General features: G+C 52.7%; 1 protein-coding gene across 2 annotated transcripts in view; it reads left to right on the top strand.

Moving 5' to 3' along the window:
* Window positions 1-19,251: 19,251 nt before the first annotated feature.
* The window catches only part of LOC140384582 (ethanolamine kinase 1-like), a 605,708-nt gene continuing 599,104 nt past the window's right edge, over window positions 19,252-25,855 (top strand). The window contains exon 1 of one of the 2 annotated variants that reach the window (XM_072466412.1): window positions 19,252-19,448. In XM_072466412.1, coding sequence (XP_072322513.1) covers window positions 19,305-19,448 — 144 coding nt within the window. In that variant the 5' untranslated portion in view covers window positions 19,252-19,304. The remainder of the gene's footprint in view (window positions 19,449-25,855) is intronic. The other variant, XM_072466413.1, reaches the window with a different exon arrangement.

Raw genomic sequence — 25,855 nt, 5'->3', positions numbered from 1 at the left:
TCACGTAGAATGCCACAGATCCTCCGTCCCTAGGTTCAGAAACTGAGAATCCAGCCATCAGTCTTAGAAATGGAGTGTCCCACCGAATGTCTTTTTGGACTGACAGCAGTGTCCGGTGAGTGAAGAATTGCAACTGAGTTGTAACTGCATTATACAACCATAGAATCCCTACAGTGCAGAAGGGGGCCATTTAGCCGATCCAGTCTCCAACTCTCTGAAAGAGCACCCCACCTAGGCCCAACCCCCACCCTACCCACTAACCCTACCTATGGGTAATTTAGCATGGCCAATCCACCTAACCTGCCCATCTTTGGACTGTGGGAGGAAACCGGAGTACCCGGAGGAAACCCACACAGACACGGGGAGAACGTGCAGACTCTGCACAGACAGTGACCCAGCGGGGAATCGAACCTGGGACCCTGGCGCTGGGAAGCCACAGTGCTAGTCAGTGTGGTGGGGCAGTCCAGGACGCACGAGCTGGCTGAAGGGGGGACTATTTCGCAGGCCGGGACTGCGAGCACCATCCGCCATGCAGCACAGTGCGGTCGCTGCAGGCCGCCGCTGTCCTCGTACGCAGCCACGGATCCAGCAATTCTCCGGCCTTATCAGCAGCTAGAGCCAGGTGCTCTACGCTGCCTCCCTGGTAGCCCCCTGCAAAACGGGGATTGGGTGACCATTTTGTGCCAGTTTTTCCACTGTTCTCACGCCGGCGTGGGGACATAGTTGATGCTCGATCAATAACTCCTGAGACGAGATTGGAGACAATTGAAGGCTCTATTGCACTAGATGTTTCCCCCAGCAGCGCAGGTACAGAATGCAGCTCCTGAGGAGACACAGGCTCTTATACTCCGCCTTACTGGGCGGAACCAGCAGGCAGGCTTCACCAATGAAAATAGCAGTCTCAGGTACCTCCCACACCAATGGTCTTACAGCATTATTCAGGGTACCGTAATACCCCTAATACCGACTACCACATTCACCCCCTGTTAAAAAAAGAGTCCGGAGGGGGTGGCGGTCTTGCGTTATACAGTGGTAGATGTGTAGGTTATGGTGGTACCCGGTATACATAAGCACAGTGTTTTGTCTCGTTACATGTCGCAACTATGTACAGTAAGTATTTACAGTCAGAGTGAAGCAATTAGTCAATCGGGGGCCCTGGTTGTCCTCTGCGATCGTCGTAGCTTCGGCGGTGATGCAGGCGCCGCCTTGGGCATCCGTGGCTCCGGGAGCGAGACTTCGGCTTTTTCAGCAGCTTCATCACCGCTAGATGGGACCAGTGGAAGGACCGATCCACCTGGGAAGAGGGCGGCTGTGGGGTGTGCCGGTGTGGGGGAGGGTGGGGTCGGTAGTGGAGGTGTGGGTGGGGATCCAGCAGATCCCGTAGGGAGACCGTATCCTGTCGGTCGGCAGGGTACGCCACATAGGCGTATTGAGGGTTAGCGTGCAGGAGGTGGACCCTCTCGACCAATGGGTCCGACTTGTGCGCCCGCACGTGTTTGCGGAGCAGGATGGGTCCAGGGGCTGCCAGCCAGGTTGGGAGCGAGGTCCTGGAGGAGGACGTCCAAGGGAAGACAAGGAGACGTTCGTGAGGGGTTTGGTTGGTCGTGGTACACAGTAGTGATCGGATGGAGTGGAGAGCATCCGGGAGGACATCCTGCCAGCTGGAGACTGGGAGATTCCTGGACCGTAGGGCCAATAGGACGGTCTTCCAGCCTGTTCCGTTCTGCCTCTCCATCTGCCCGTTTCCCCGGGGGTTGTAACTGGTCATCCTGCTCGAGGCAATGCCCTTGCTGAGAATTGGCGCAGTTCGTCGCTCATGAAGGAGGACCCCCTATCGCTGTGTATGTAGGCAGGAAAACCAAACAGCGTGAAGATACTGTGAAGGGCTTTTATGACAGTGGCTGTGGTCATGTCAGGGCAGGGGATGGCGAGGGGAACCGGGAGTACTCGTCAATCACGTTCAGGAAGTACGTGTTGTAGTCGGTGGAGGGGCGGGGCCCTTTGAAGTCCATACTGAAACATTCAAAGGGACCGGAAGCCTTTATCAGGTGCACTTTCTCTGGCCTGTAGAAGTGCGGCTTGGACTCCGCGCAGATTTGGCAATTACTGGTGGCGATCCTGACCTCCCCGATGGAGTAGGGCAGGTTTCGGGTCTTGATGAAATGGAAGAATCGAGTGACCCCCGGGTGGCAGAGGTCCTCATGGAGGGCCCGGAGGTGGTCCACTTGTGCGTTGGCACATGTGCCGTGGGATAGGGCATCAGGAGGCTCATTTAGCTTCCCGGGACGATACAAGATCTCATAGTTGTCGGTGGAGTGCTCGATCCTCCACCGTAAGATCTTATCGTTCTTTATCTTGACCCGCTGTGCATTATCAAACTTGAAAGCAACCGACCGTTGGTCAGTGAGGAGAGTGAATCTCCTGCTGGCCAGGTAATGCCTCCAGTGCCGCACAGCTTCTACTATGGCCTGGGCCTCCTTTTCAAATGAGGAATGGCGGATTTTTGAAGCAAGGAGGGTGCATGAGAAGAAGGCCACGGGTCTGCCCGCTTGGTTGAGGGAGGCCGCCAGAACTACGTCAGACGCATCGCTCTCGACTTGGAAGGGGAGGGATTTGTCGATTGCGTGCATCGTGGCCTTTGCGGTGTCTGCTTTGATGCGGCTGAAGGCCTGGCAAACCTCTGCCGACAGGGGATTGAATTAGTGGGCGGGCCTTGTCCGCATAGTTGGGGACCCACTGGGCATAATACGAAAAAAATCCCAGGCAGCGTTTCAGGGCCTTGGAACAGTGGGGGAGGGGGAACTCCATGAGGGGGCGCATGCGTTCGGGATCTGGGCCTATAACTCCATCATGCATTACGTAGCCCAGGATGGCTGGACAGTTGGTGCTGAACACGCATTTGCCCTTGTTATATGTTAGATTCAGGATTTTTGTGGTATGGAGGAATTTTCGGAGGTTGGTATCGTGGTCCTGCTGGTCGTGGCCGCAGATGGTGACGTTATCGAGGTATGGAAACGTGGCCCGCAAACTGTACCGGTCAGCAATTCGGTCCATCTCCCGTTGGAAGACCGAGACTCCATTTGTGACACCGAAGGGAACCCTTAGGAAGTGGTAGAGCCGCCCAGCTGCTTCAAATGCAGTGTATTTGCGGTCGCTAGGGCAGACGGGGAGCTGGTAGTAGGTGGATTTTAGATCCACCGTGGAAAAGACCTTGTATTGTGCAATCTGATTGACCAGATCAGATATGCGGGGGAGAGGGTACGCATCGAGCTGCGTATACCTGTTGATGGTCTGACTATAATCGATGACCATCCTATGCTTCTCCCCGGTCTTTACAACCACTACTTGATCTCTCCAGGGACTGTTGCTAGCCTCAATAATACCTTCCTTCAGTAACCGCTGGACTTCCGACCTAATGAAGGTCCTGTCCTGGGCACTGTACCGTCTGCTCCTGGGCACTGTACCGTTTGCAATCCGGGGTGAGGTTCGTAAACAGGGAAGGCGGGTCGACTTTGAGTGTCGCGAGGGTGCAGACAGTGAGGGGGGTATAGGGCCACCGAATTTAAAAGTTAAGCTCTGGAGGTTACATTGGAAGTCTAAGCCTAGGAGCGTGGCAGCGCAGAGGTGAGGAAGGATGTCGAGCCAGTAATTTTTAAACTCCCTTCCCTGGACCGTGAGGTTCGCTATGCAGAACCCTTTGATCTCTACCGAGTGAGACCCGGAGGCCAGGGAGATTTTTTGGTTGACTGTATGGATGGGAAGAGAACAGCGCCTTACCGTATTGGGGTGTATGAAGCTCTCTGTGCTGTCGGAGTCGATCAGGCAGGATGTTTTATGCCCGTTGATGAGTCGCAGTGGAGAGTGTTCGGGGCCGAGACTGGTCCAGGGTCACCGAGGCAAGTCGTGGCAAAATGTGGATGTTTTCCTCGGGCGGTGTTTGGTCATCCGAGTCGGGGTCCTGAGAGTCCAGCCAAGATGGCGGCGCCCACTGGTCGCACATGGCTGGAGGTGTACAAGATGGCGACCCCCATCCGTCGCACGTGGTCCCCGGGGGACAAGATGGCGGCGCCCGGAGGGCCCACGTGGCCCTGGAGAAGGAAGATGGCGGCGCCCGCTGGCCGCACGTGGCTCGTGGAGAGAGTTGTGGTGGCGGTCCCGGTTCGCTCCCGTTTCAGTTTTTCCTAATAGTTGAATAGTATTACAAATGCCGAGGATAATATTGCTTTCTTGCTGACTTTTATGGCTGAAAGATGGTGCATGTGGAGAAATGTGAACATAATGGGAAGTAATACAATTATTTCCTTTTTAAAGAATCTGATGGTTCATCTCACTACAACTCTGTTCCGTTAATCAGAAGATGATACACCAATTTATATATGGTAGAATTTTAAGCATTAATGCCAAAGCTGTATTTCGAAAGGAAAATGACCTTCCATTCTAATGATTGTGCAAAGCAGTTTGATCGCATATTTATTAGACATTGGCAGTTGTTGCCATCTTCCGTCTCCACTGCCAGATGCCAAGCCTCTAGTAAACATTCTAACATCCACTGTAGCTCCCTCCCAAAATTTCTCTGCTGTCTTTGAGACATCTGCAGTTTAAATTAAAATTCTCATGACTGCCTCTCTCCATTTTCTCAATCTGGTCTAGTTCTAGGGTTTTGTAAATCTTTGACCAAACCTGGATGTGAAATTGTTACGGTTTTAGGATTTGTAGATTGCCACATCTCCTTAATTAGAGTTTACTTAAATCTTTCCAACGATTCAAGGTAGAATTAATGAGCGATTTTGAGTCTTTCTATTAATAAAACTATTATATATTAATCAGGGGCAGACTGCAATGGCTCTCACGCAAAAAATGAGTTGAAGATTTAATTAATTTCACTGCAATAATGGCTATAAACACATGTAATTATGTTTTGTTTAAAAGTGTATCACAGATGCTTGTACTGCTGATGAAAGGTAGGCTGAAGCATTGTTCCCCGTGCAAAGGATCTCCTGTATGTAGATAACTTGTAATTCTACATAGGGTTGGGGAAGATCAACATAAGCCAGAGACCATCGAGTCTGCACCATCTAGGCTGGACTCGATGGGCCGAATAGCCTCTTTCTGCACTATAAATTCTATGATTCTAAGAAACGCTTCATTGCCCTATTTGTGCCCGTGCATTTTGTTTCTTGTTTTGTGAGTAGAAGGGAATACTTACGCCACTTCTGATCATTTGAAAAAAACATCTTGAGCTAAACTCTGCTTTTGGTGCATGTTGTCATTAGTATGATGGCCCACCCAACATTTTTGACATCTTTCAGCAGTAGAAAATGCTTCATTCACATTCACATTACCAGCCATTGGAAGTACGAGGAAAAAAAATTGGATGTTGTCGAAGGCAGTGATCAACCTAAGCCTCTTCTATTACATTGTGAAATAAGAAGAGCGTGCAACGATATTGGATATCTATTATAGATCTCTATATAGTCCAAAGGAAATAGAGCTAGAAATTTTTCGACCACTCAAAATGATTTGCAGAAGCAATAGGGCTGTAATAATTGTAGCTATCCAGAGATATTCGAGGTATTGCGAACAATGACACTCAACATGTGGATGCATTTCATAGGGAGTTGTCAGGATTGTTTCAGGCAGCGAGGAAAGTTGCCAAGCTGGACTTTGTTAGGATTCCGGACAAGAACCTCAAGCAATTTTTTTAAAAATTTGTTAAACTGTGAGGAAAAGATACTTCCCCCCAGGAGTGATGACTCAAACCAATATGCATCTTTTATGTTCAAACTAACTTTAATTTAAACATGGAATTAACCACATTAACATCAAAAAATTAGTTTTACAATTATCAATTAAACAGTTCTTAAATAAAGGAAAAATTTTAACATACTATCTATACCTGCTACTAACTCAAATTATGCAACACAGTACAGTTCAAATGCCACTTATAAATGAAATCAACAAAACAGATTACTTGCTTAGCTGTATAGAGACTTTTGGAGAGAATTCCTTTCAAGAGCATATCCAATACACCTATATCTTGTCAGACTCAAGTCCTATATCAAACTGCAAAACTACAGAGAGACCTGGCTCCTCCCATTAAATACATGAACTGTATTCCCCTAAGTTCCATGACCTGCATAGCTAGGACTAAACACCATTCCCTCATAAATTATCTACACTCCAAGGAATATCCAGCAATCAAAACACGATTCCATGTGCCCTTTATCTGAAACCAAGTAAATGGTCAGAAACAATACTTATCTCACTCTTTAACAAGACCTTTATTACAGCTTTAGCCGACAGAGAATCATAGAATCATAGAATTTACAGTGCGGAAGGAGGCCATTCGCCCCATCGAGTCTGCACCAGCTCTTGGAAAGAGCTCCCTACCCAAGGTCAACACCTCCACCCTATCCCCATGACCCAGTAACCCCACCCAACACTAAGGGCAATTTTGGACACTAAGGGCAATTTATCATGGCCAATCCACCTCACCTGCACATCTTTGGAATGTCGGAGGAAACCGGAGCACCCGGAGGAAACCCACGCACACACGGGGAGGATGTGCAGACTCCGCACAGACAGTGACCCAAGCCGGAATCGAACCTGGGACCCCGGAGCTGTGAAGAAATTGTGCTAACCACTGTGCTGCCCCATACAGCCTGTATTTTAAACTATGGTTTTTATTTTTTTTTCAATAAATTTAGAGTAGCCAATTCATTTTTCCAATTCCGGGGCAATTTAGCGTGGCCAATCAACCCAACCAGCACATTATTGGGTTGTGGGGACGAAACCCACGCAAACACGGGGAGAATGTGCAAACTCCAGACGGGCAGTGACCCAGGGCCAGGATTGAACCTGGGACCTCGGCGCCGTGAGGCAGCAGTGCTAACCACTGCACCACCGTGCTGCCCCTAAGGGTTTTAAATAACATTACTGCAACAAATATGAAATTTAGGGTACAATTTAATGGAAAAGTTTATAAGTGTGGTAGTCAGCCAGGGGCATCGAAGGCCACGGGACACAGTAGGCAGCTGGATCCGTGGAATATGATGCCTCTGGCACTTTCTTCCGCAATGCGGGCTGACCACCAATCCTTTCCCCTGCCCCAGCCCGCTGGGCATGGAGGTTCTGGATTGATCCACCCGCTACCCAGGCATGCCACATATGGGTGTGAGTGAGCACTCAGCAGACAAGCAGGGGTCAGCCCACAAGCAGACAAGCCGGAGATGGGGAGGACAATCTGGTGGCCCCCTTCCCCAACCAGTGAAAGAGCTGGAGCCCCCCCAGTGAGAAGAGCACTGACGGCAGAGCAGCTCAGACACCAGCCCTCCGCCAAAGACTTAGGAGAGCCCGGAGCTGAGGTCAGAGGATGACAGTGATTTTCCATCACAGCTATCTCCCAACACTCTCCACCATCCCAAAGACATTCATCTCAGTTGGGTAGTTTAGTGAAGAGGCTTCTGGGACACTATCTGGCGCGCACCACACAGTTGATCCAGTACAGCAGGTGTAGGTAGGAGCACCCGAGGGGCCGGGTGGTCAGAGGGCACGCTGACCCCGGAACAAGCTGCCGCCCAGTTGGGTGCTGGGCCTCTGGAACATCCAGTCCCAGCCACAGTGTAGATGCAGTCGCAGAGCCAGGGACTACATGAGGGGTTGTCAGCGATCATCCAGCCCCTGCAGGCGCAGGTGGAGGAGTCCAACAGCGAGCAGCATGAGGAGGCGGTGCCAACCATGTGTGCCACCCAGGCCAACACCACAAGGGTGGCGTCCGCGGTGGAGGCATTCGGGGTGACGGTCTCGGACATGGAGCAGCATGTCCAAGGCCTGGGGCATTCTGTGCATGCGCTGGCTGAAGCCCAGGACAGGGCTGCCGCCTCGCAGGCAGAGCATGACCCAGTCACAGCACGCCATGGTTGAGAACATCGGCTGCATTGCCCAGGCGCTGGTCGGCGTGACGCAGACACAGCGGTAAGTGCCCCGGTTCCAGAGGGAGATGGCGCAGTCACTGGCTGATGTGACACAGACCCAGAAGGTGATGGCATAGTGACAGCATAATTTGACGCAGTGCCTGACTGAGATAGTTCACTCTCAGTGCTCCAAGGCTGCGAGCATGTAAACCCTGGCCGAGACCAGAGCCAGCCTCCAAGACTGGCAGTGCCAGGTGGTGGGGGAGCCTCAAGTGGCAGCTCTGCGTGCACCCCTGTCCCATGGAGTAGCCCGGGGTTCATCAGATCCGGTGACTCCCGCAGGGGAGGTGCCGTAACATGGCAGCACCTCGGACTCCACCCTCCCCCCCTCCTGTCCATGGTGCATCTGGTGGGCAGGATGGGGTGGCACCACACTACCTGGGTCACACGAGCAGCGGCCGGGCCCATCCAGGCCCGATCAACCCAGAAGGCGCCTGCCAACGGGGACCCTTGTCGCAGGGCAGTAGTCACAGCAGGCCCACGCCATTCCTGCTGTACCATCTGGGGAACCACCTAGACATAGTGTTAGGGCCCATAAGTTAAGAAAGTTTGACACCAGTTGAGTTGGCACGGGTGCAGGGCACAGCTATGTTATAGGGGCTCAGGCACAGACTGTCTATATTTGTTCACAATAAACACCTGTTACCACTGTTACAACCTGTCCCTGTGCTCTGTCTGATGGGTGTGAGAGGTGGGCTGGCCAGCGGAGGGGGGACCAGTGCAGGCCCTGTGGGTAGCCCGTACATCCCACTCCCTGCCGACCGTCCCCACTCGGTCACCCCAGGGATTCGATGGGACTGTGCGATGAAATGGCCAGCTCGCATGCAGGGATCACCCAGGTGGACGGTGCTACCGTGGGCATGATTCAGACATTGTCATACGATGCAGAGCACCAGGGCTCATTGCAGAGCGGGTTGTCATCACCCTCCATTCCTTGTTATTGCCAACCCAGGGCCCACACCCTCTAGTGTTGCAGGTATGTATCATGGAGGCATGGCCTGAGTGGGAAGTGAGGGGATGTAGGATTGGGATGTGGTGTCCGTGCCCCTGACCAGTCCTCCCACCACCTCCCCTCTACAACCTCCCCCCCCCCACCCCACTCCTAATCGGTGAACCTGACTGCAATCAGAGTGTCTCGTGCGTGTTGTCCCTGGCGCACAAGTCATGCGGCCTCCCATGCCTGCCTGGGCCCCATGTCCTGTTGATCCTCGCCCCCATCCTACTCATCAGACGAGGCCTGGCCTCCAACGTCCTCCTCTAGCATACCGCCCCTCTGCTGTGCGATATTGTGGAGGACGCAGCAGGCCGCCACGATGCAGGCGACCCTCTCAACCTCGTACTGGAGGGCCCCTCTAGAATGTTCCAGGCTCCTGAATCGCATTTTCAGGAGGCCGAAGCACTGCTCGATCACACTCCTGGTCGCTGAATGGACGTCGTTGTAGCGGGTCTCCATGTCGGTCTGTGGCCACCGGATTGGTGTCATCAGCCATGACCGAAGTGGGTAACCCCTGTCACCCAGGAGCCAACCCCTCAGCCGGGGGTAGGGGGGCGCCTCTCGAACATGTCAGGGATCGCCGAGTGTGCCAGGATGAAGGAATCGTGTACACTGCCCGGGTATCGGGCGCAGAAGTGAATGATGTGTACCTGATGGTCACAGACCAGCTGAGCGGTCATTGAGTGGTACCCCTTTCGGTTTGTGTAGAGCGGCCTGTTATCCACAGGTGCCCGTAGGGCAACATGCATCCCGTCTATCGCCCCCTGGACCCGGGGCATCCCGGCGAACTCCACTGCCCGAGCATCCTTGTCGGCTCGGTTCACATCAAAATGGATGTATTGATCTGCCTGGGCATATAGGGCCTCCGTGATGGCGTGGATGCACCTGTGCACCGAGGTCTGTGGGATGGCGGACAAGTCCCCACTCGGCGCCTGAAAGGACCCCATGGTTTAGACGTTCAGGTCAACCGTCACAACCTCCCCCATAACCCCGCGGTGCCAGGTGTGCCATCATCTGGCAGATGTGTCGCACTGACTCCCTGCTCAGCTGAAGTCTTCGACGGCATGCCCAGTTCGGCAGGTCCTCGAATGTCAGGCGCTACACATGAGGCGCCTCCTTGGCCTCCACCTCCTCGGCCTGTTGCGTGGCCGGCTCTTCAGCTTGGGCAGCTGCCACCTGCCCATCTACGGCTTGCTCCGCTCCTGCAGCTTCCAGCTCCGCTTCGAGCAGCTCCCGCTCATATGGTCGCAGGGCTTCTCACAGACTGGCAGCGGCAGCAGGGTGGCCACCATTGCTGGTCGAACTCCAAAATGCATTGTCTGCAGCGGGGGGAATGGTCAACATGGTGCACACCCCCGTGCCCAACCCGCTTCAATGGGCTACACGGTGGCCCCGGATGCCACTGCAGGATCCACTTGCGTACCTCCCAACCCCCCCTCCCATCCCCTCACCCCTGCCCCGCCGGTGGCCGGCACTGTAGGGGCCCCTGGCCCTGGCGCCCATCCCTGATGCCAGGGGTACCATTGGCTGGCACTGACCTCGCTAGGGGCTGCCGTGGGTGTTGCTCTTGGTAGTCCACCAGAGGGTGGCAGCCGATGGACAGGGGTTTGGGGTGGGGGTGTTGTGGCGGGGGGGTGGGGGTGAGGGCACCTGTACGGCCGGTGTCACTGTGCAGAACCAGGGTCAAGGTGAGTGATCAGTGAGTGCGCAGTAAGATAGCGGCCGTAATGATGGTCCGTGCCTGGGCACCGCCTCAGTCCCGTGGGGTGGTCGCCCCGACTACTTGGCCTTTGCCCCCCCCCTTCCCGGCCCCCCCTCCCCCGGCGCTGGCAGAGACCCCCACCCCAACCAGCTGGCAGTGTCCGGGCCGGCAGCCTGCAGTCTCTCCGCTCCATGTCCTACCTCCTCTATCTCTCTCTCTCTCTCTCAGCAGCCACCACGCTAGGTTCACGATTTTTAAAAGCGCACGTGGACCGCGCAGTCGAGAACTCAGCCTATCGGAGGCGGAGAATCGTGGGTGGGCCCGCGAATGAGGTGCAAATGGTGTTAAAACTATGCGCAGCGAGGGTCGCATTGATGCCATTTTAGAGGTGAGGGGCTAGCGTCGGCGCCACGTGGAACACACTCGATTCCACTGAAAAACGGTGTGGGATACGCCGGGTCCGTGACTGACACTCGGGAGGCTGACAAGCTGCAGCTGCACATACACATGATGATCCCCCCCCACACACTTATCCCACCCAACAAGGTTACAATGGTTATGCTGGAATGTGCCCATACAGCTGATGGGCCGTCTGGGACCAGAGGGCACCCTGGGGAGACACCTATATGACCCATGGCACCAGGTTCACAGTGGTTTGTTAGCGTCGTGCGGGGCTGCATGGCTGCCTTGCCGGCAGCGGCAATGGTGTTCCGTGTCCGTCCACCCTGACCCCACATCCCACCTCAAGTCCACCCCCCACTACCGCCTCCCAGCCATGGCAGAAGCCCCCCCCCCGGCCAGCAGCACAACTGTCAGCAAACTATGGTGATGTTGGACATTTTCCGTACCCCCTCTCTCTCCCTCAGCAGCCACCATGCCGGTTCCACGATTTTTAAAAGCACAAGTGATTTCCGCTGTCGGCAATTCGGTCCGTCGGAGGCGGAGAATCTCGGAGGCCCTGGAGAGTACCGGGATGGGCCTGTTAGTGATATGCAAACAGTGCCTGCTATACGTGCGGACTGAAACGCATTGATGCCGTTTTCGAGGTGACGGAGAATCGCAATTTGACGCCAAATCGGCGCCTGCCATGATTTTGGCACGGAATCTATTCTCCGCCAAATCACATTTTCCAAATTCAGCGTCGGCTAACGGAGAATCCCGCCCCTTATATAGGGGAAGTGAGCTGAATGCTGAAACTAATTGGACTGTGGATAATAAAACAAAGCTCTCCATTAATATAAAAACACATGCCCTGCTCTGCACAATCTGTGGCCTTTAAATAACATTCTGACTGAACTGTCTGCCCATGGCAATGCAGGACATGTTGGGCTGGATTCTCCAGTCGCCGACAGCGACATCGTGTTCGGCGATCGGCCTGAGAAACAAAGTTCCTAACCGAATCGGGGGCGGCGCCTCTTTCGCGATGCTCCGCCCCCTCCAAAGTGGCGTACTCCTTGCATGCGCCACGTATCGACAGCCTCAGGACATTGCTTGAGGCCTGCCCCCCGATGCTCCGCCCCTGACCGGCCGAGTACCCGACGGCGTTGGTCGCGTGTGGTCTCATCCATTGGGAACTCAGTCCAGCGCCGCCATAGTCGGGGGCGGGACGATCCGCGGGCAGGTGGGGGACTTTATCAGGGGCTGTGGGCACTGTGTGGGGATGGTCCGGGGCACGCGAGCCGGTCAAAGGGAAGACACTATTTTGTGGGACGGGTCCGCAAGTGGTCTCCGCCATGTAGCACAGCGCAGCCGCTGTAGGCCACTGCCATGCACATGCGTGTCCATGAACCTGGCAATTCTCCGGGACGTATCTGCAGCTAGAGCCAGGTGCTCTACGTTGCCGGCATGCTAGATCCCAGCCAAACGGAGGATCGGTGGCATTTTTTACGCCATTTTTTCTGGCGTAAAACACCACCGTTTGCACGCCGGCGTGGGGACATAGCCTCAGAATCAGAGAATCCAGCTCTGAGTTTCTTGGTCCTGGATTAGGCTTGTGCCCTACGGACTGGGCAAGTATATGTAGAAAACTTGTCTTGAATGAAATTGGGGTGGGTCCATTGTCCACCTGAGACTCGACGAATAATAACAGGCAGTAATAGTTTTCACTAATTACCTCAACCATTTACGTCCCATCTGCATCAACTTTTTGGGTAGTACACAAAAGAACGTTGGCCAGAAGTGCATGGTCTTCTGGACCATGGGTGGGCAGAGGGTGCCCTTATGCATTTCCCAGTTATGGTGGTATGTATTAGGGGTAGTACGGTACCTGTGAAGCCGAGAGGCTATTGGCTGACAGGTCCAGGGTCCTGGTTGGATCTGCCGCCTGCTGGCTCCGCCCAGAAAGGCGGAGTATAAGAGCCCGGGTTCTCCCAGCAGCCGCATTCTGTAACTGAGCTGCTGGAGAACAAGTCTTGCTTAATAAAGCCTCGACTGACTTCATCACTTCTCGACTTGAGTGAGTAATTATTGCGCTACAATTTATTAAGCAAGCTTAAAAAGACTATGGAGCTCCGGATCGCCCCGGAGTGCCTGCGAATCAGCCCCCATGCAGCAAACTCGGCGGCCATGTTTAAACACTGGCTAGCATGTTTCGAAGGTTACCTTCGAACAGCCCCCGGCCGGACCACGGAGGATCAGAAAATGCAGGTCCTGCATTCCAGGGTGAGCCCGGAGATCTACGCGCTCATCGAAGATGCGGAAAGAAGTCTACATTCGGCCCATAAACCAGGTCTACGCACGCCACCAACTCGCGACGAGACGGCAGATCCCCGGAGAATCGCTCGACGTGTTCTACAGCGCACTGTTGATATTGGGAAGGAACTGCAACTGCCCGTCGGTGAGCGCAAACGAGCACACGGAGCTCCTAATCAGGGATGCTTTTGTGGCAGGTATGACTTCTTCTCAAATTCGCCAAAGACTGTTAGAGAGAGACTCGTTAGGACTCACAGAGGCACGGGACCTTGCGGCCTCCCTTGACGTGGCCTCCCAAAATGCCCGCGCCTATGGCCCCGTCCGCACGGCAGCCCCTTGGGCTCCGTGGACCCCCGTTGCGACCGACTCCCCGGCAGCCCCCACCCCCACTGCAAGCCTGCGCGGCCAGAGCACCAGACCATCCAGGTGGGCACCGCTGCTATTTTTGCGGGCAGGTGAAACACCCCCGGCAGCGCTGCCCGGCCCGCTCAGCTATCTGTAAGAGCTCCGGCAAAAAGGGGCATTATGCAGCGGTGTGCCAGTCCCGGGGGATCGCCGCTATCTTCGGGGGAGAACGGGGACAGCAGACTCATCCCCCCTAACAATCCATGTGCGGCCCGCGGGCGCCGCCATTTTGGGTCCCGGACACCACGCGGGGAGGATGGGTGCCGCCATCTTGTGACCCCCCCGGCCACGTGCGATCCATAGGGGTGGCCATTTTGTCCGCCCCCGACCGCGTGCAATCCATGGACGCTGCCATCTTGGCTGATAGCCAAGGACCCCAGCATAGACGGCTCCACAGGGTCTGAAGAAAACGCCTCGATGCAACAACCAAGACTGGCTTCGGTGACCCTGGACCAATCGCGGCCCCGGACACTCCAAACGGCAACAACAATGGTGCTGGTCAACGGGTACGAGACGCCATGCCTGATCAACTCTGGGAGCACAAAACGTTTTATCCACCCGGATACGGTAAGACGCTGTTTTCTTTCCATCCGTCCGAGCACCCAAAAGATTTTCCTGGCAGCGGGATCCCTTTCCGTCGAGATCAAAGGGTTCTGCATCGCGAACTTAACGGTGCAAGGGAGGGAGTTTAAGAATTATAGGCTTGACGTCCTTCCCCAACTCTGCGCTCCCACTCTCTTAGGGTTAGATTTCCAGTGTAACCTCCAGAGCCTAACGTTTCAATGCGGCGGCCCAATACCCCCACTCACTATCTGCAGCCTCGCGACCCTCAAGGTTGAACCGCCTTCCTTGTTTGCGAAATTCACCCCGCATTTCAAACCCGTCACCACTAGGAGCAGACGATACAGCGCCCAGGATCGGATGTTTATCCGGTCTGAAGTCCAGCGGCTGCTGAAGGAAGGCATAATCCAGGCCAGCAATCGTCCCTGGAGAGCCCAGGTGGTAGTGAAGACCGGGGAGAAGCAGAGGATGGTCGTAGACTATAGTCAGACCATCAATAGGTACACGCAGCTCGATGCGTACCCTCTCCTCCGCATATCCGACATGGTCAATCGGATTGCACAGTACAAGGTCTTTTCCACCGTGGACCTCAAGTCCGCCTACCACCAGCTCCCTATCCGCCCGAGTGACCGCAAGTACACGGCCTTCGAGGCAGACGGGCGGCTCTACCATTTTTTAAGGATCCCATTTGCCGTCACGAACGGAGTCTCGCTCTTCCAACGGGAGATGGACCGAATGGTTGACCAGCACGGTTTGCGGGCCACGTTCCCATACGTCGACAATGTAACCATCTGCGGCCATGACCAGCAGGACCACGACGCCAACCTCCGCAAATTCCTCCAGACCGCTACGCCCTGAACCTCACCAATAACGAGGTAAAATGCGTTTTTAGCACCAACCGTCTGGCCATCCTGGGATACGTAGTGCGCAATGGAGTGATAGGCCCCGACACCGAACGCATGCGTCCCCTTATGGAATTTCCCCTCCCCCACTGCTCCAATGCCCTGAAACGCTGCCTGGGCTTCATTTCGTACTACGCCCAGTGGGTTCCCCAGTACGCAGACAAGGCCCGTCCGTTAATCCAGTCCACTACCTTCCCCCTGTCGACAGAGGCCCGCCAGGCCTTCAGCCGCATCAAAGCGGATATCGCAAAGGCCACGATGCACGCAATCGACGAGTCCCTCCCCTTCCAAGTCGAGAGCGACGCATCCGATGTAACTCTGGCGGCCACTCTCAACCAAGCGGGCAGACCCGTGGCCTTTTTCTCCCGGACCCTCCGCGCCTCAGAAATCCGCCACTCCTCAGTGGAAAAGGAAGCCCAAGCCATAGTGGAAGCTGTGCGACATTGGAGGCATTACCTGGCCGGCAGGAGATTCACTCTCCTCACTGACCAACGGTCGGTAGCCTTTATGTTCGATAATGCACAGCGGGGCAAAATCAAGAATGACAAGATCTTGAGGTGGAGGATTGAGCTCGCCACTTATAACTATGAGATCTTGTATCGTCCCGGAAAGCTGAACGAGCCGTCCGATATCCTATCCCACGGCACATGTGCCAACGCACAAGTAGACCGCCTCCAAGCCCTCCACGAGGACCTCTGCCACCCGGGGGTCACTCGATTCTACCATTTTGTGAAGTCCCGCTACCTCCCCTACTCTGTTGAGGAGGTCAGTACAGCCACCAGGAACTGCCAAATCTGCGCAGAGTCCAAACCGCACTTTTTCAGACCAGATAGAGCGCACCTGATAAAGGCTTCCCGTCCCTTTGACCGCCTCAGTTTGGATTTCAAAGGCCCTCTCCCCTCCACCGACCGCAATGCATACTTCCTAAACATGGTGGACGAGTACTCCCGTTTCCCCTTCGCCATCCCCTGCCCCGACATGACAGTGGCCACAGTCATTAAAGCCCTCGGCACCATCTTTACACTGTTTGGTTTCCCCAAGTACATCCATAGCGACAGGGCGTCCTCCTTCATGAGTGACGAACTGCATCAGTTTCTGCTCAGCAAGGGCATTGCCTCGAGCAGGACGACAAGTTACAACCCCCGGGGGAATGGTCAGGTAGAGAGGGAGAACGGTACGGTCTGGAAGACCGTCCTACTGGCCTTAAGGTCCAGAAATCTCCCAGTTTCCCAGTGGCAGGAAGTCCTCCCGGATGCCCTCCACTCCATCCGGTCGCTGCTGTGTACCACCAATAACCAAACGCCTCACGAGCGCCTCCTTGTCTTCCCTAGGAAGTCCTCCTCCGGAACTTAGCTGCCGACCTGGCTGGCAGCCCCAGGACCTATCTTGCTCCGAAAGCATGTGCGGGCGCACAAATCGGACCCGTTGGTCGAGAGGGTTCACCTTCTCCACACAAACCCTCAGTACGCCTACGTGGCGTACCCCGATGGCCGACAGGACACGGTCTCCCTGTGGGATCTGGCACCCGCCGGAAACACACACACACTCCCAACATCGATCACCCCCGCTCTCCCACCGGCACATCCCACGACCGCTCCCTTCCCGGGTGGATCGGTCCTCCTCCCGTGCCCGCCCAGGAGTAAAGAAACAGGGACGAACAGCGCACCGCTCCCAGAGATGACAGTGCCCGAGCCAGCACCTGCACCACCACCGGGGCTGAGGCGATCGACAAGGACGACCAGGGCACCCGCTCGACTCGTGGAATCCGCGTGACACAAATCTGTAAATAATTCTGACAAAACCTGTACATAGTTAACTGTTGGGCTAAATGCATAGCCACTGTACGAAATTAGTTCCAGGACCAGCCTTGTAAACCCCTACCACCATGCGAACCACCGCCCCGCCGGGTTCTTTTTTAACAAGGGGTGAATGTGGTGGTATGTATTAGGGGTAGTACGGTACCTGTGAAGCCGAGAGGCAATTGGCTGACAGGTCCCGGGTCCTGATTGGATCGGCCGCCTGCTGGCTCTGCCCAGAAAGGCGGAGTATAAGAGCCCGGGTTCTCCCAGCAGCCGCATTCTGTAACTGAGCTGCTGGGGAACAAGTCTTGCTTAATAAAGCCTCGATTGACTTCATCACTTCTCGACTTGAGTGAGTAATTGTTGCACTACACCAGTTTGTTTGGGAGTTGACGTCACTTTGTACTCATAGAATCATAGACTCCCGACAGTGCTGTTGGAGGCCATTCGGCCCATCGGGTCTGCACCAGCCCTTGGAAAGAGCACCCTATGTACACCTACATCTCCAACCTCTCCCCGTAACCCGATCTAAACTTTTGGACACTAAGGGGCAATTTAATGTCGATCCACTTAACCTGCACATCTTTGGCCTGTGGGAGGAAACTGGAGCACGCGGAGGAAACCTTCGCACACACAGGGTAAAGTGCAAAATCCACACAGTCACCCGAAGCCGGTATTGGACCCTGGTCCCTGCAGCTGTGAGGCAGCAGTGCTAACCACTGTGCCACCGTGCGCCCATCCTCAGGTATAATGGTTGAGCACTGCATGCCCTTGCATTTTGTTTCTGGACTATGGTTAGATATAGTATGACCCTCAGGAAATATGACTGGGTGTAGAGGACTCATTTGTGTATCCCTTGAGGAGAGAAATTGTCTTCTATGTACCATTTTATGCTCCTTTCTGGGTTTGATTGGGTAACTTCAGATATTGCTCCTAGGTAACATTTAATTGTAGTGTCTCCCCCACGGCATGGTGGCACCGGAACCTGGTTTCACTTCCGGCCTTGGGTGACTGTCTGTGCGGAGTTTGCACGTTCTCCACGTGTCTGCGTGGGTTTCCTCTGGGTGCTCTGCTTTCCTCCCACAGTCCAAAGACGTGCAGGTTAGGTGGGGGTCCCGGGGAGCAGGCTAGGTAGGGTGCTCTTTCGGAGGGTCGGTGCTGACTCAATAGGCCAAATGTCTGCACTGTAGAGATTCTGTGAATCTAAGATATGTTTGGGTGTCGAGTGTACTCACAGGATCTAATTCTTTGCAGGATGTTGGCTACAATCACCTCTTGGTCAACCCTTACTGCTGCAGGTTTGGTTGGGTGTTCCTATCAGCTCAGTATGAGGGATGCATTTGTGTTCCACCATTAGATCCTAGTCATGTGTGTCAACTACCCTTGGGGTCCATTCTTTTTTTAATTTGTTCATAAGATGTGGGCATTGCAGGCTGGGCCAGCATTTATTGCCCATTCCCTAATTGCCCATGAGGGGGCAGCTAAGAGTCAACCATGTTGCTGTGGATCTGGAGTCGCAAGTAGGCCAGACCAGGTAAAGGTGGCAGATTTCTTTCCCGAAAGGACATTAGTGAACCAGATTGTTTTTTACAACATGGTCACCATTGGACTTTAAAAAAAAAAATTTAGTGTACCCTCCCCAATTCATTTTTTCCAATTAAGGGGCAATTTAGTGTGGCCAATCCACCTACCCTGCACATCTTTTCGGTTGTGGGGGCAAAACCCATGCAAACACGAGGAGAATGTGCAAACTCCACATGGACCATGACCCAGAGCCGGCATCGAAGCTGGGACCTCGGCGCCGTGAGGCAGCAGTGCTAACCACTGCACCACCATGCCTCCCCTGATCATTAGACTTTTAATTCCTGACTTTCATTGAATTCAAATTTCACCACCTTCAATGGTGGGATTTGAACCTTGGCAGAGCATTACCTGGGTCTCTGGTTTACTGGTCTCGTGACAATATGCCACGGCCTCCCTCAAGGAACAGTTTGGAGTGGGGTGTGGGAATTTGCTGAGGGCACCCTGACTGCTCAAGAACAAGTAGGTGTTGGGTGTGCTTGCTTGTCCCTCCTGGGGTAAGATGGATGCCAGTGTTTTTAATCCTCGATTAAAGGGGGGGGGGGGGGGGGGGGTTGTCCCATCGTGATAACCAGCTGGATGTCCAGAGTGTCGCCTGCCACTTGTCCAGGAGGTCAGTGGCCGGCTTCCCGCTGCAATCACACCACACAGACACATAAGTCGCTCCAATTGCAAGCCAGTACTTGCTTGGAGAGCATGGAGCGCCCTGCTGCAGCCGGCCCAGCGACTGGAACCAAACATCTCGACATCTTCGTGGACGAGAAGGAGCCGAGAAACGGAATTGAAGCTCTCCTGAAGGAACTGCGTCCATTTTGGCAACCGACGGAAGTTAAATTGAAGGCAAGTAACAAGTTAATTGGATCAAAACACTGCACTGCTCCTACCCAAGGGTGGAGTCAGCCTTTAAATATTAACTGCACGTAAAAATAGAATTTCATACTTGCTTGGCGTACTGACTTGGGGCGACCATGTCAGACAAATAGTTGGGAGTACAAGAGTGGCATTTGAAACTTGCTCTCAAAGTTCTCAGCTCACCTTTCATATATATATTCTGCAATTAGATTAACACTGATGTTCTGTTTCAAAAGTAGTCCATGTATTGCTGCAAAAAAGAACCTTGACTATAGAGAGGAAGGCAAGGAGTAATTGGAAGTTGTACGTGAGTGCATTCAAGTTCAGTGTGCCCCGGAGCTGTCAGCGAGACAAGAGGCGCAGTCACAGCACTTCGCCACTCAATGAGGAACACTTAGCAGGCGAAATCACAGTCAATGGGACAAGGAAACGCGTAGACAGTCATCTTCGAAAAGGGAATCTGTCTCAAAGATCCCTCAGTGACCTTTTTCCTATTTATTTTTATGTGCATTAGAAAACGATAGGGACTAACAACCTCCCCTTTCGGCTTGCACGGTCAAGAACCCCTCCGATGTTAAATGCGAGGATAAACCAAAACCCAGAAGGGTAACTTGGAACACTGGTTCTTAATGGTGTATATTTTCCAATCTGGTACAGTGAGGAAAGATATGCAAACCAGGGAGGACTAGCCAGTCGTTTTGTGATCAATTAATGAAGAATATTTATTAGCTTAAAAGAACGACACATAGAATCCCCACAGTGCAGAAAGGACCATTCGGCCCATCCAATCTGCATAGACACTCCAAAAGGGCACTCAACCTAGATCCACTCCCTGGTCCACCCTGCCCTATCTCTCTAACCCCATTACCTAATCTACACATTCATGGACACTAAGGGACAAGCATGGCCAATACACCTAACCTGCCCATCTTTGGACTGTGGGAGGGAACCTGAGCACCCGGAAGAAACTCATGCAGCACGGGAAGAATGAGCAAACTCCACACAGTGAGTTACCCAAGGCCGGATCAAACCTGGGTCCCTGGTTCTGTGAGACAGCAGTGCTAACCACTGTGACGCATGCTATGACACATGACAAGAAGGACGATAATATGCTACAACAGTACACTTAACTACATTGATGGTTATCCACGCATTTATCTCATGAAATTACCCCTTTGTTCCCATGTACCTATTGTTGCTCTCTTTGGTTGGCTCTGAATATGGCGGTCAATATGGTCGCCTTCCTTAATCCTAATTATGTTTGCTCTAGAGTCGCCAGGTATCTTTCGATACCGCCACAAGGTTCAAACCCGAAGACTGATCAAAGACTCAATATACCAGTTAGTTAGTTCAAAGTCAATGCTTATTTATTTACACACACAGTTAAATCTACTCATGCACAAATACTACAGACTAAACTATCACTACTGCTAAAGCCTATACTTAGCTTCGGGTGCCCACTCAGTCAGAGGAACAATGGCCATTGTTCGGATCTGAGGCTGCTGGGGTCGAAGTGGTGAAGGGGAATAGCTAAGGTTGTCCGTCTGGTAGCGAGCGCTGACCTTGAACTTACTTGCTTCAGGTGCAGCTGGTGGACAGGTCTCTCCGTTGTGAGAGCCAAGTCCAAGAGAGCAATTCTCTCTTGGGGCTTTCCTCTTATACCTGAAGGGGCTTCGCGCGCTTTTGGGCGGGCCTTGAACTTGGCCCCAATTGATTGGGCCGTTTCTCGATCATTCCTATTGATTTCATCCAATAAAAGGGGTGTGTGCCCTGATGGCTCGGCGTGTCCGAGGTGGCCGTTGGCCTGCTTTGTTACGGTCTCCTCTGGCGCCGGGGTGTCTGCTTTAGTATCAGTTACTCAAATGTTACTCTTTTGTTCCCGGAGATGGGCCATTAGTATGCTAACGGGCCTACAGTTTTGGTCTTATCTGGGAGCTGCGGCTCCAATATACAGACAAGCTGTGAACCTGCTTGTTTTCTCAGCATTGTCTATTTTCCCTGCAATCTTTGCAAAGTGTCCATTTTGTAATCGGGAAGTGGCCATCCCAGATGGCTACATGCCCTCCTTGTGATCCTCAATGCGATGCGTGAAGGATCACATTACCACATCGTCTTCATTCTCAGACCAAGCTGGGCACCCATAAGCACTTCACAGGCTCTTCACTGCTCTGTCCTATGAGTTGCAACTTTACCTAAGTTATTGTATATACATACATCATTATAAAACTCTACGGGGCGCTATGACATTCAGGCATGCATTACAAAATTTAAAAACTGTAACCTCTAACTATCCTAAATAAACTATCCTCACTTAAACAATCAAAAATAATCTGCAACATTTTAAACTGTACAAATAACAGCAACATGGGTCTCTCAGCCTTGGCAGTCAAGCACAGAGGTTTACATTTCTTTATTAAACGAACAAAACACACACAAACAAAACGGGTGCACTTTAATTCACTTAAAGGGGTTGGGGGGTTTGTTAGCGTCTGAAGATAGAGGGTCTAAATGTGTATACCGGAGTGCGGTTGCAGGAGGCTCTTCTCCGCCATTTTCTGAGTCTAAGTGTCTGCACGACACTGCAGAGTATCGCCAGTACTAAGAGTGCTTCTACGATGTAAGATAGTGAATACCAGGTGATAAACTTGTCACACCAGGTCGGGGTGTCAGTAACTGTCTCGTGGCTAACTATCTCGGGGTACAGTGTATGGCAGGGGTGGGAATCATTTATGGCCTGTGTGGTAGGGGTCAGGGGGGTAGCATCCGCGTGCAACTGGAGGGATCCCGCTAAGATCCAAGTGTAGAACATGAAGGTTGTCTTCATCTTTCCTTTTTTTCTGTCTTCTTCTTTGTCTTCCTCTGGGGTTCCTGAGGAACTCCTGAGTTCTATGGACACAAGCATAACATCTGTTATTATCTTGCTTAAGATCTCGTGTGTCTGTCTGTCTGTCCTTTGTTGCTAATTACCCATTATAATTGGTCACCATCTGTAACTCCCTCATTAAAAAAAACCGAATATTTGGACAAGACATCCGAGAAAAATGTGACACAGTGCGAGCCGTCTCGCAGCCTGTGCGATCTACCATCCTAGTGTTGAGGATGTAAATAGCATATGGAAGCAACCTAAGGGTCGCCAGAAACAAACAACAGAATTTCGAACTAAAAGTGGCAAAATGGGGTGCGTATGGGCTGCGGCGGGTAAGAATGGGTGGAATCCCTGGGTAGGACAGTGATCAGTGCCATTTGTGCTCTACCCGAGTGTAGCTGAAAGAGGGGTGTCCTCCGGCAGGGCGGGGACCAGTGCCGTTTCTCCACTGCCTGAGCGACCGGCAAGAACGGGTAAGAATGTGGTCGTCGTGGGGGCTGCCTCTCGTGATTACCTTCAAATCAGGAAAGTAGTTATGATTGGTTGTCTGCCGACAAACTAGTTCCTCTGAATGGTTGTCTGTCGACAAACTTGTTCCATTAACTGCCAGTGGGTGTTAAAAGAGTGGTGGCGTGGGGCCATGAAAACTTTTAAATTCACAAACAACATTTAACATGTACATTAAATGAACAAACATACGACAAACATGGTGCAGGTTCCATCAGAAAGGACACCGTATCTCTCCATCGGTTCCTTTTTATTATCATGTGGACACCTCATTGCTCAGTAGCGAACAGGGTCACAAAGGGATTCGTTTGGTGGGAGTCAGACTCTACGTCATCATCTTCTCCCGGCTGCCAAACTCTTGACTGTAGTAGTTTGGCTAAAGCTGCTTGGGGCAAATTGGGGTCCATCTCATCATTCCGGATGAGCCTGAACGAATTGTCTCGGTGCCAGAATTGTGTATCAAGGTTGGAGCTACTAGCTTTTCATCCGTAATCGTCGGGCGGTGGGTCTGGGTCAGGGGCTTTGATGAACGTGATTTCGAAGGGGTCACTGGAATCATGCTCGGATTCGCTGGGAGTGGGGCCTGGTACAGGGGTATAATCATAACGTGGTGTGCTGTGGCTGTCGTCATTGCTATCGCTATCACTGTCGCTGCTGGTTGAAGGAAGGGAGAGGCGGAGTCGTGCCTCTGGGGTGGAGTTGAAGATGTGTCTGAGGACGGGCTGGACTGGCTGGGGGAGGGTAGGAATGCGTCATTTGTGGGTGGGGCGTGCTCATCTGCTGCTGCGAGCGGGATGTGGTGTGCATGGTTGTTCTGCGAGCCATAAGCCTTAAGCTGGTTTATGTGAAACCACGCAGACTTGCCATTGGGATATGTGATCTTGTATACAGAGGGGCTTACTTTGTCAGAGATGGAGTACGGTCCGGAAAATCTGGGGGAAAGGAATGAACTGGGGTTGTATGGGAAAGCATCCCTTGCTGCCCTCCTACAAACTCGGTGGCGTGTACCGTTTTATCGAAACAAGCCTTGCTTTGTTTCTTCCTGGTGTGGTTTCACAGGTCGGCGCAACATCGAGGGCTGAAGGGCCTGTACTGCGCTGTAATGTTCTATGTTCTCTGGTCCCAAGTCTCACAGCTGCTGTGAGCTGGGCTGCCTTTATATTCTCAATAAGCTGCTGTGCAGCATTTTCATGCGTGAGGGTGGTGACTGCGGGGCTGGCCAAATCCAGTCCTAATAAATACTCTGTCCCTTTCATGGGGCATCCGGTCATGAGGATGGGGGGAGGGGGTGTATCCTGTGGACGTGGAAACTGTGTTTCGTAGGAACATTAAAGCAAATGGGAGAACTGAATCCCAGGTGCTGTTGTTCTGTTGCACCATTTTCCTGAGAGTGGCTTTTAGAGTTCTGTTCATCCTCTCTACAATGCCGCTTGACTGGGGGTGGTACGCTATGTGAAACTTCTGCCTAATTCCGAAAATTGTGAGGACGTTCTTCATTACTCGTCCTGTAAAATGGGAGCCTTGATCGGACTGCGTGGGAGGCCCCATCTTGTAAAGATGCACTGTGTTAGGATTTTATCTGTTGTTTTGGCCGTGTTCGTTCTGGATGGAAAAGCTTCCACCCATTTTGTGAAGGTGTCGATGACCACCAACACATACTTAAAACCATTTCTGCAGGGGGTAGGGGTCCTGTATAATCTATCTGCAAATTCGTCCAGGTGCCATTAACGGGGCGGGTGTGACTAAGCTGAGCCTTTCTTGCATATCTGTCCGGATTGTTCTGGGCACAGATCAAGCAATTTGCAATGTAATGGGTTACATCGGCTTTTAAATCAGGCCACCAGCAGAGAGGTCGAGGTGGGTTAGGGTGGGTTCAATGCCTTGGTGTCCATGATTGTCATGGAACTGACAAATAATCTGGTTGCTGTCCTGGCTGGGAACTACATAAATGCCCTCTTTCAAAATCACACTGTTAAGTGTGGTTATTGTGTTCTTAAACGTATCGTACGGGGCTGGAAAGGATCCTTTTAAAACTTCCCTGAGCTTTTCATCTTTCTTTTGGGCTTTCGCTAGATCCTGAATGTTGGTCTGTGAGACCTGAACCGCGTGCACTGGGGTGCTCTCGGCGGGGGGGGGGGTCCAAAAGTAACCATGTCTGGAACCTGCCTTCGCTAGGGCGTCTGCTTTAACGTTACCAGAGGGGAAGAACGGTGATGACTGCGAACCTTAATGATACCATATTTCCTATCTTTAGCTGTCTCTAAGATATGCCGGAATAATGGGGCTGAGGGTAGGGGCTTTTCCTCTGAGGAAACAAATCCTCTAGTTTCCCACAGGGGTAGGAATTACGTTAAACTGTTACAGACATATAAACTGTCCGACTATATGTCTGTTGGGGTCGGAAACGAGTCGGGGTGGTCTACAATGTAAGCTATGGCTGCCAGTTCTGCTGCCTTTGAGCCTGGATGTCCTGGCAACTTTAATGAAATCTCTTCTAGAGCGCGTCACTGCGCGTCCTCTACATAAATGCCGCAACCGGTGATTCTCTTTCCATTCAAAACTGTGGGGGAGCCATCCACATAAATTTTCAGGGGTGCGCACGTGTCTGTGGGCTGGGGTCTCTGGGGTGTATTACCTGCTTTCCTGGGAGCTTACTTGGGTATAAATGGGCCTGAATTATGGTTTGTGGTGATGATCTCACACTCATGTGGGGTACCTGCATATTGCAAATTGTTGGCTAGGAAAGTGTGGGTCTTGGTTCTTTTGACTGTAATGTCCCGTCCCTGTAAAAGAAGGGTCCAATGGGCTGCACGGATTTGGCTGACTGTGCCATCTTTAAGTCGACCATCTAATAATAGCTGTGTTGGGGTGTGATCAGTGCGAATGGTGATGGGGTTGAGTCCTGTAATGTAGGCAAAGTGCTATACTGCCCATAAAACTGCGAGCAGGTGCCTTTCGCAGGCAGAAAATCCTTACTCGACAGGATCTAACACGCGTGAGGCGTATGCCATGGGGCCTAATT

The sequence above is a fragment of the Scyliorhinus torazame genome, chromosome 10 (assembly GCF_047496885.1).
Source record: "Scyliorhinus torazame isolate Kashiwa2021f chromosome 10, sScyTor2.1, whole genome shotgun sequence".
Taxonomy (NCBI): Eukaryota; Metazoa; Chordata; class Chondrichthyes; order Carcharhiniformes; family Scyliorhinidae; genus Scyliorhinus; species Scyliorhinus torazame.
The sequence above is the reverse complement of the archived record's forward strand: the minus strand, read 5'-3'. Positions and strand labels throughout refer to the sequence as shown.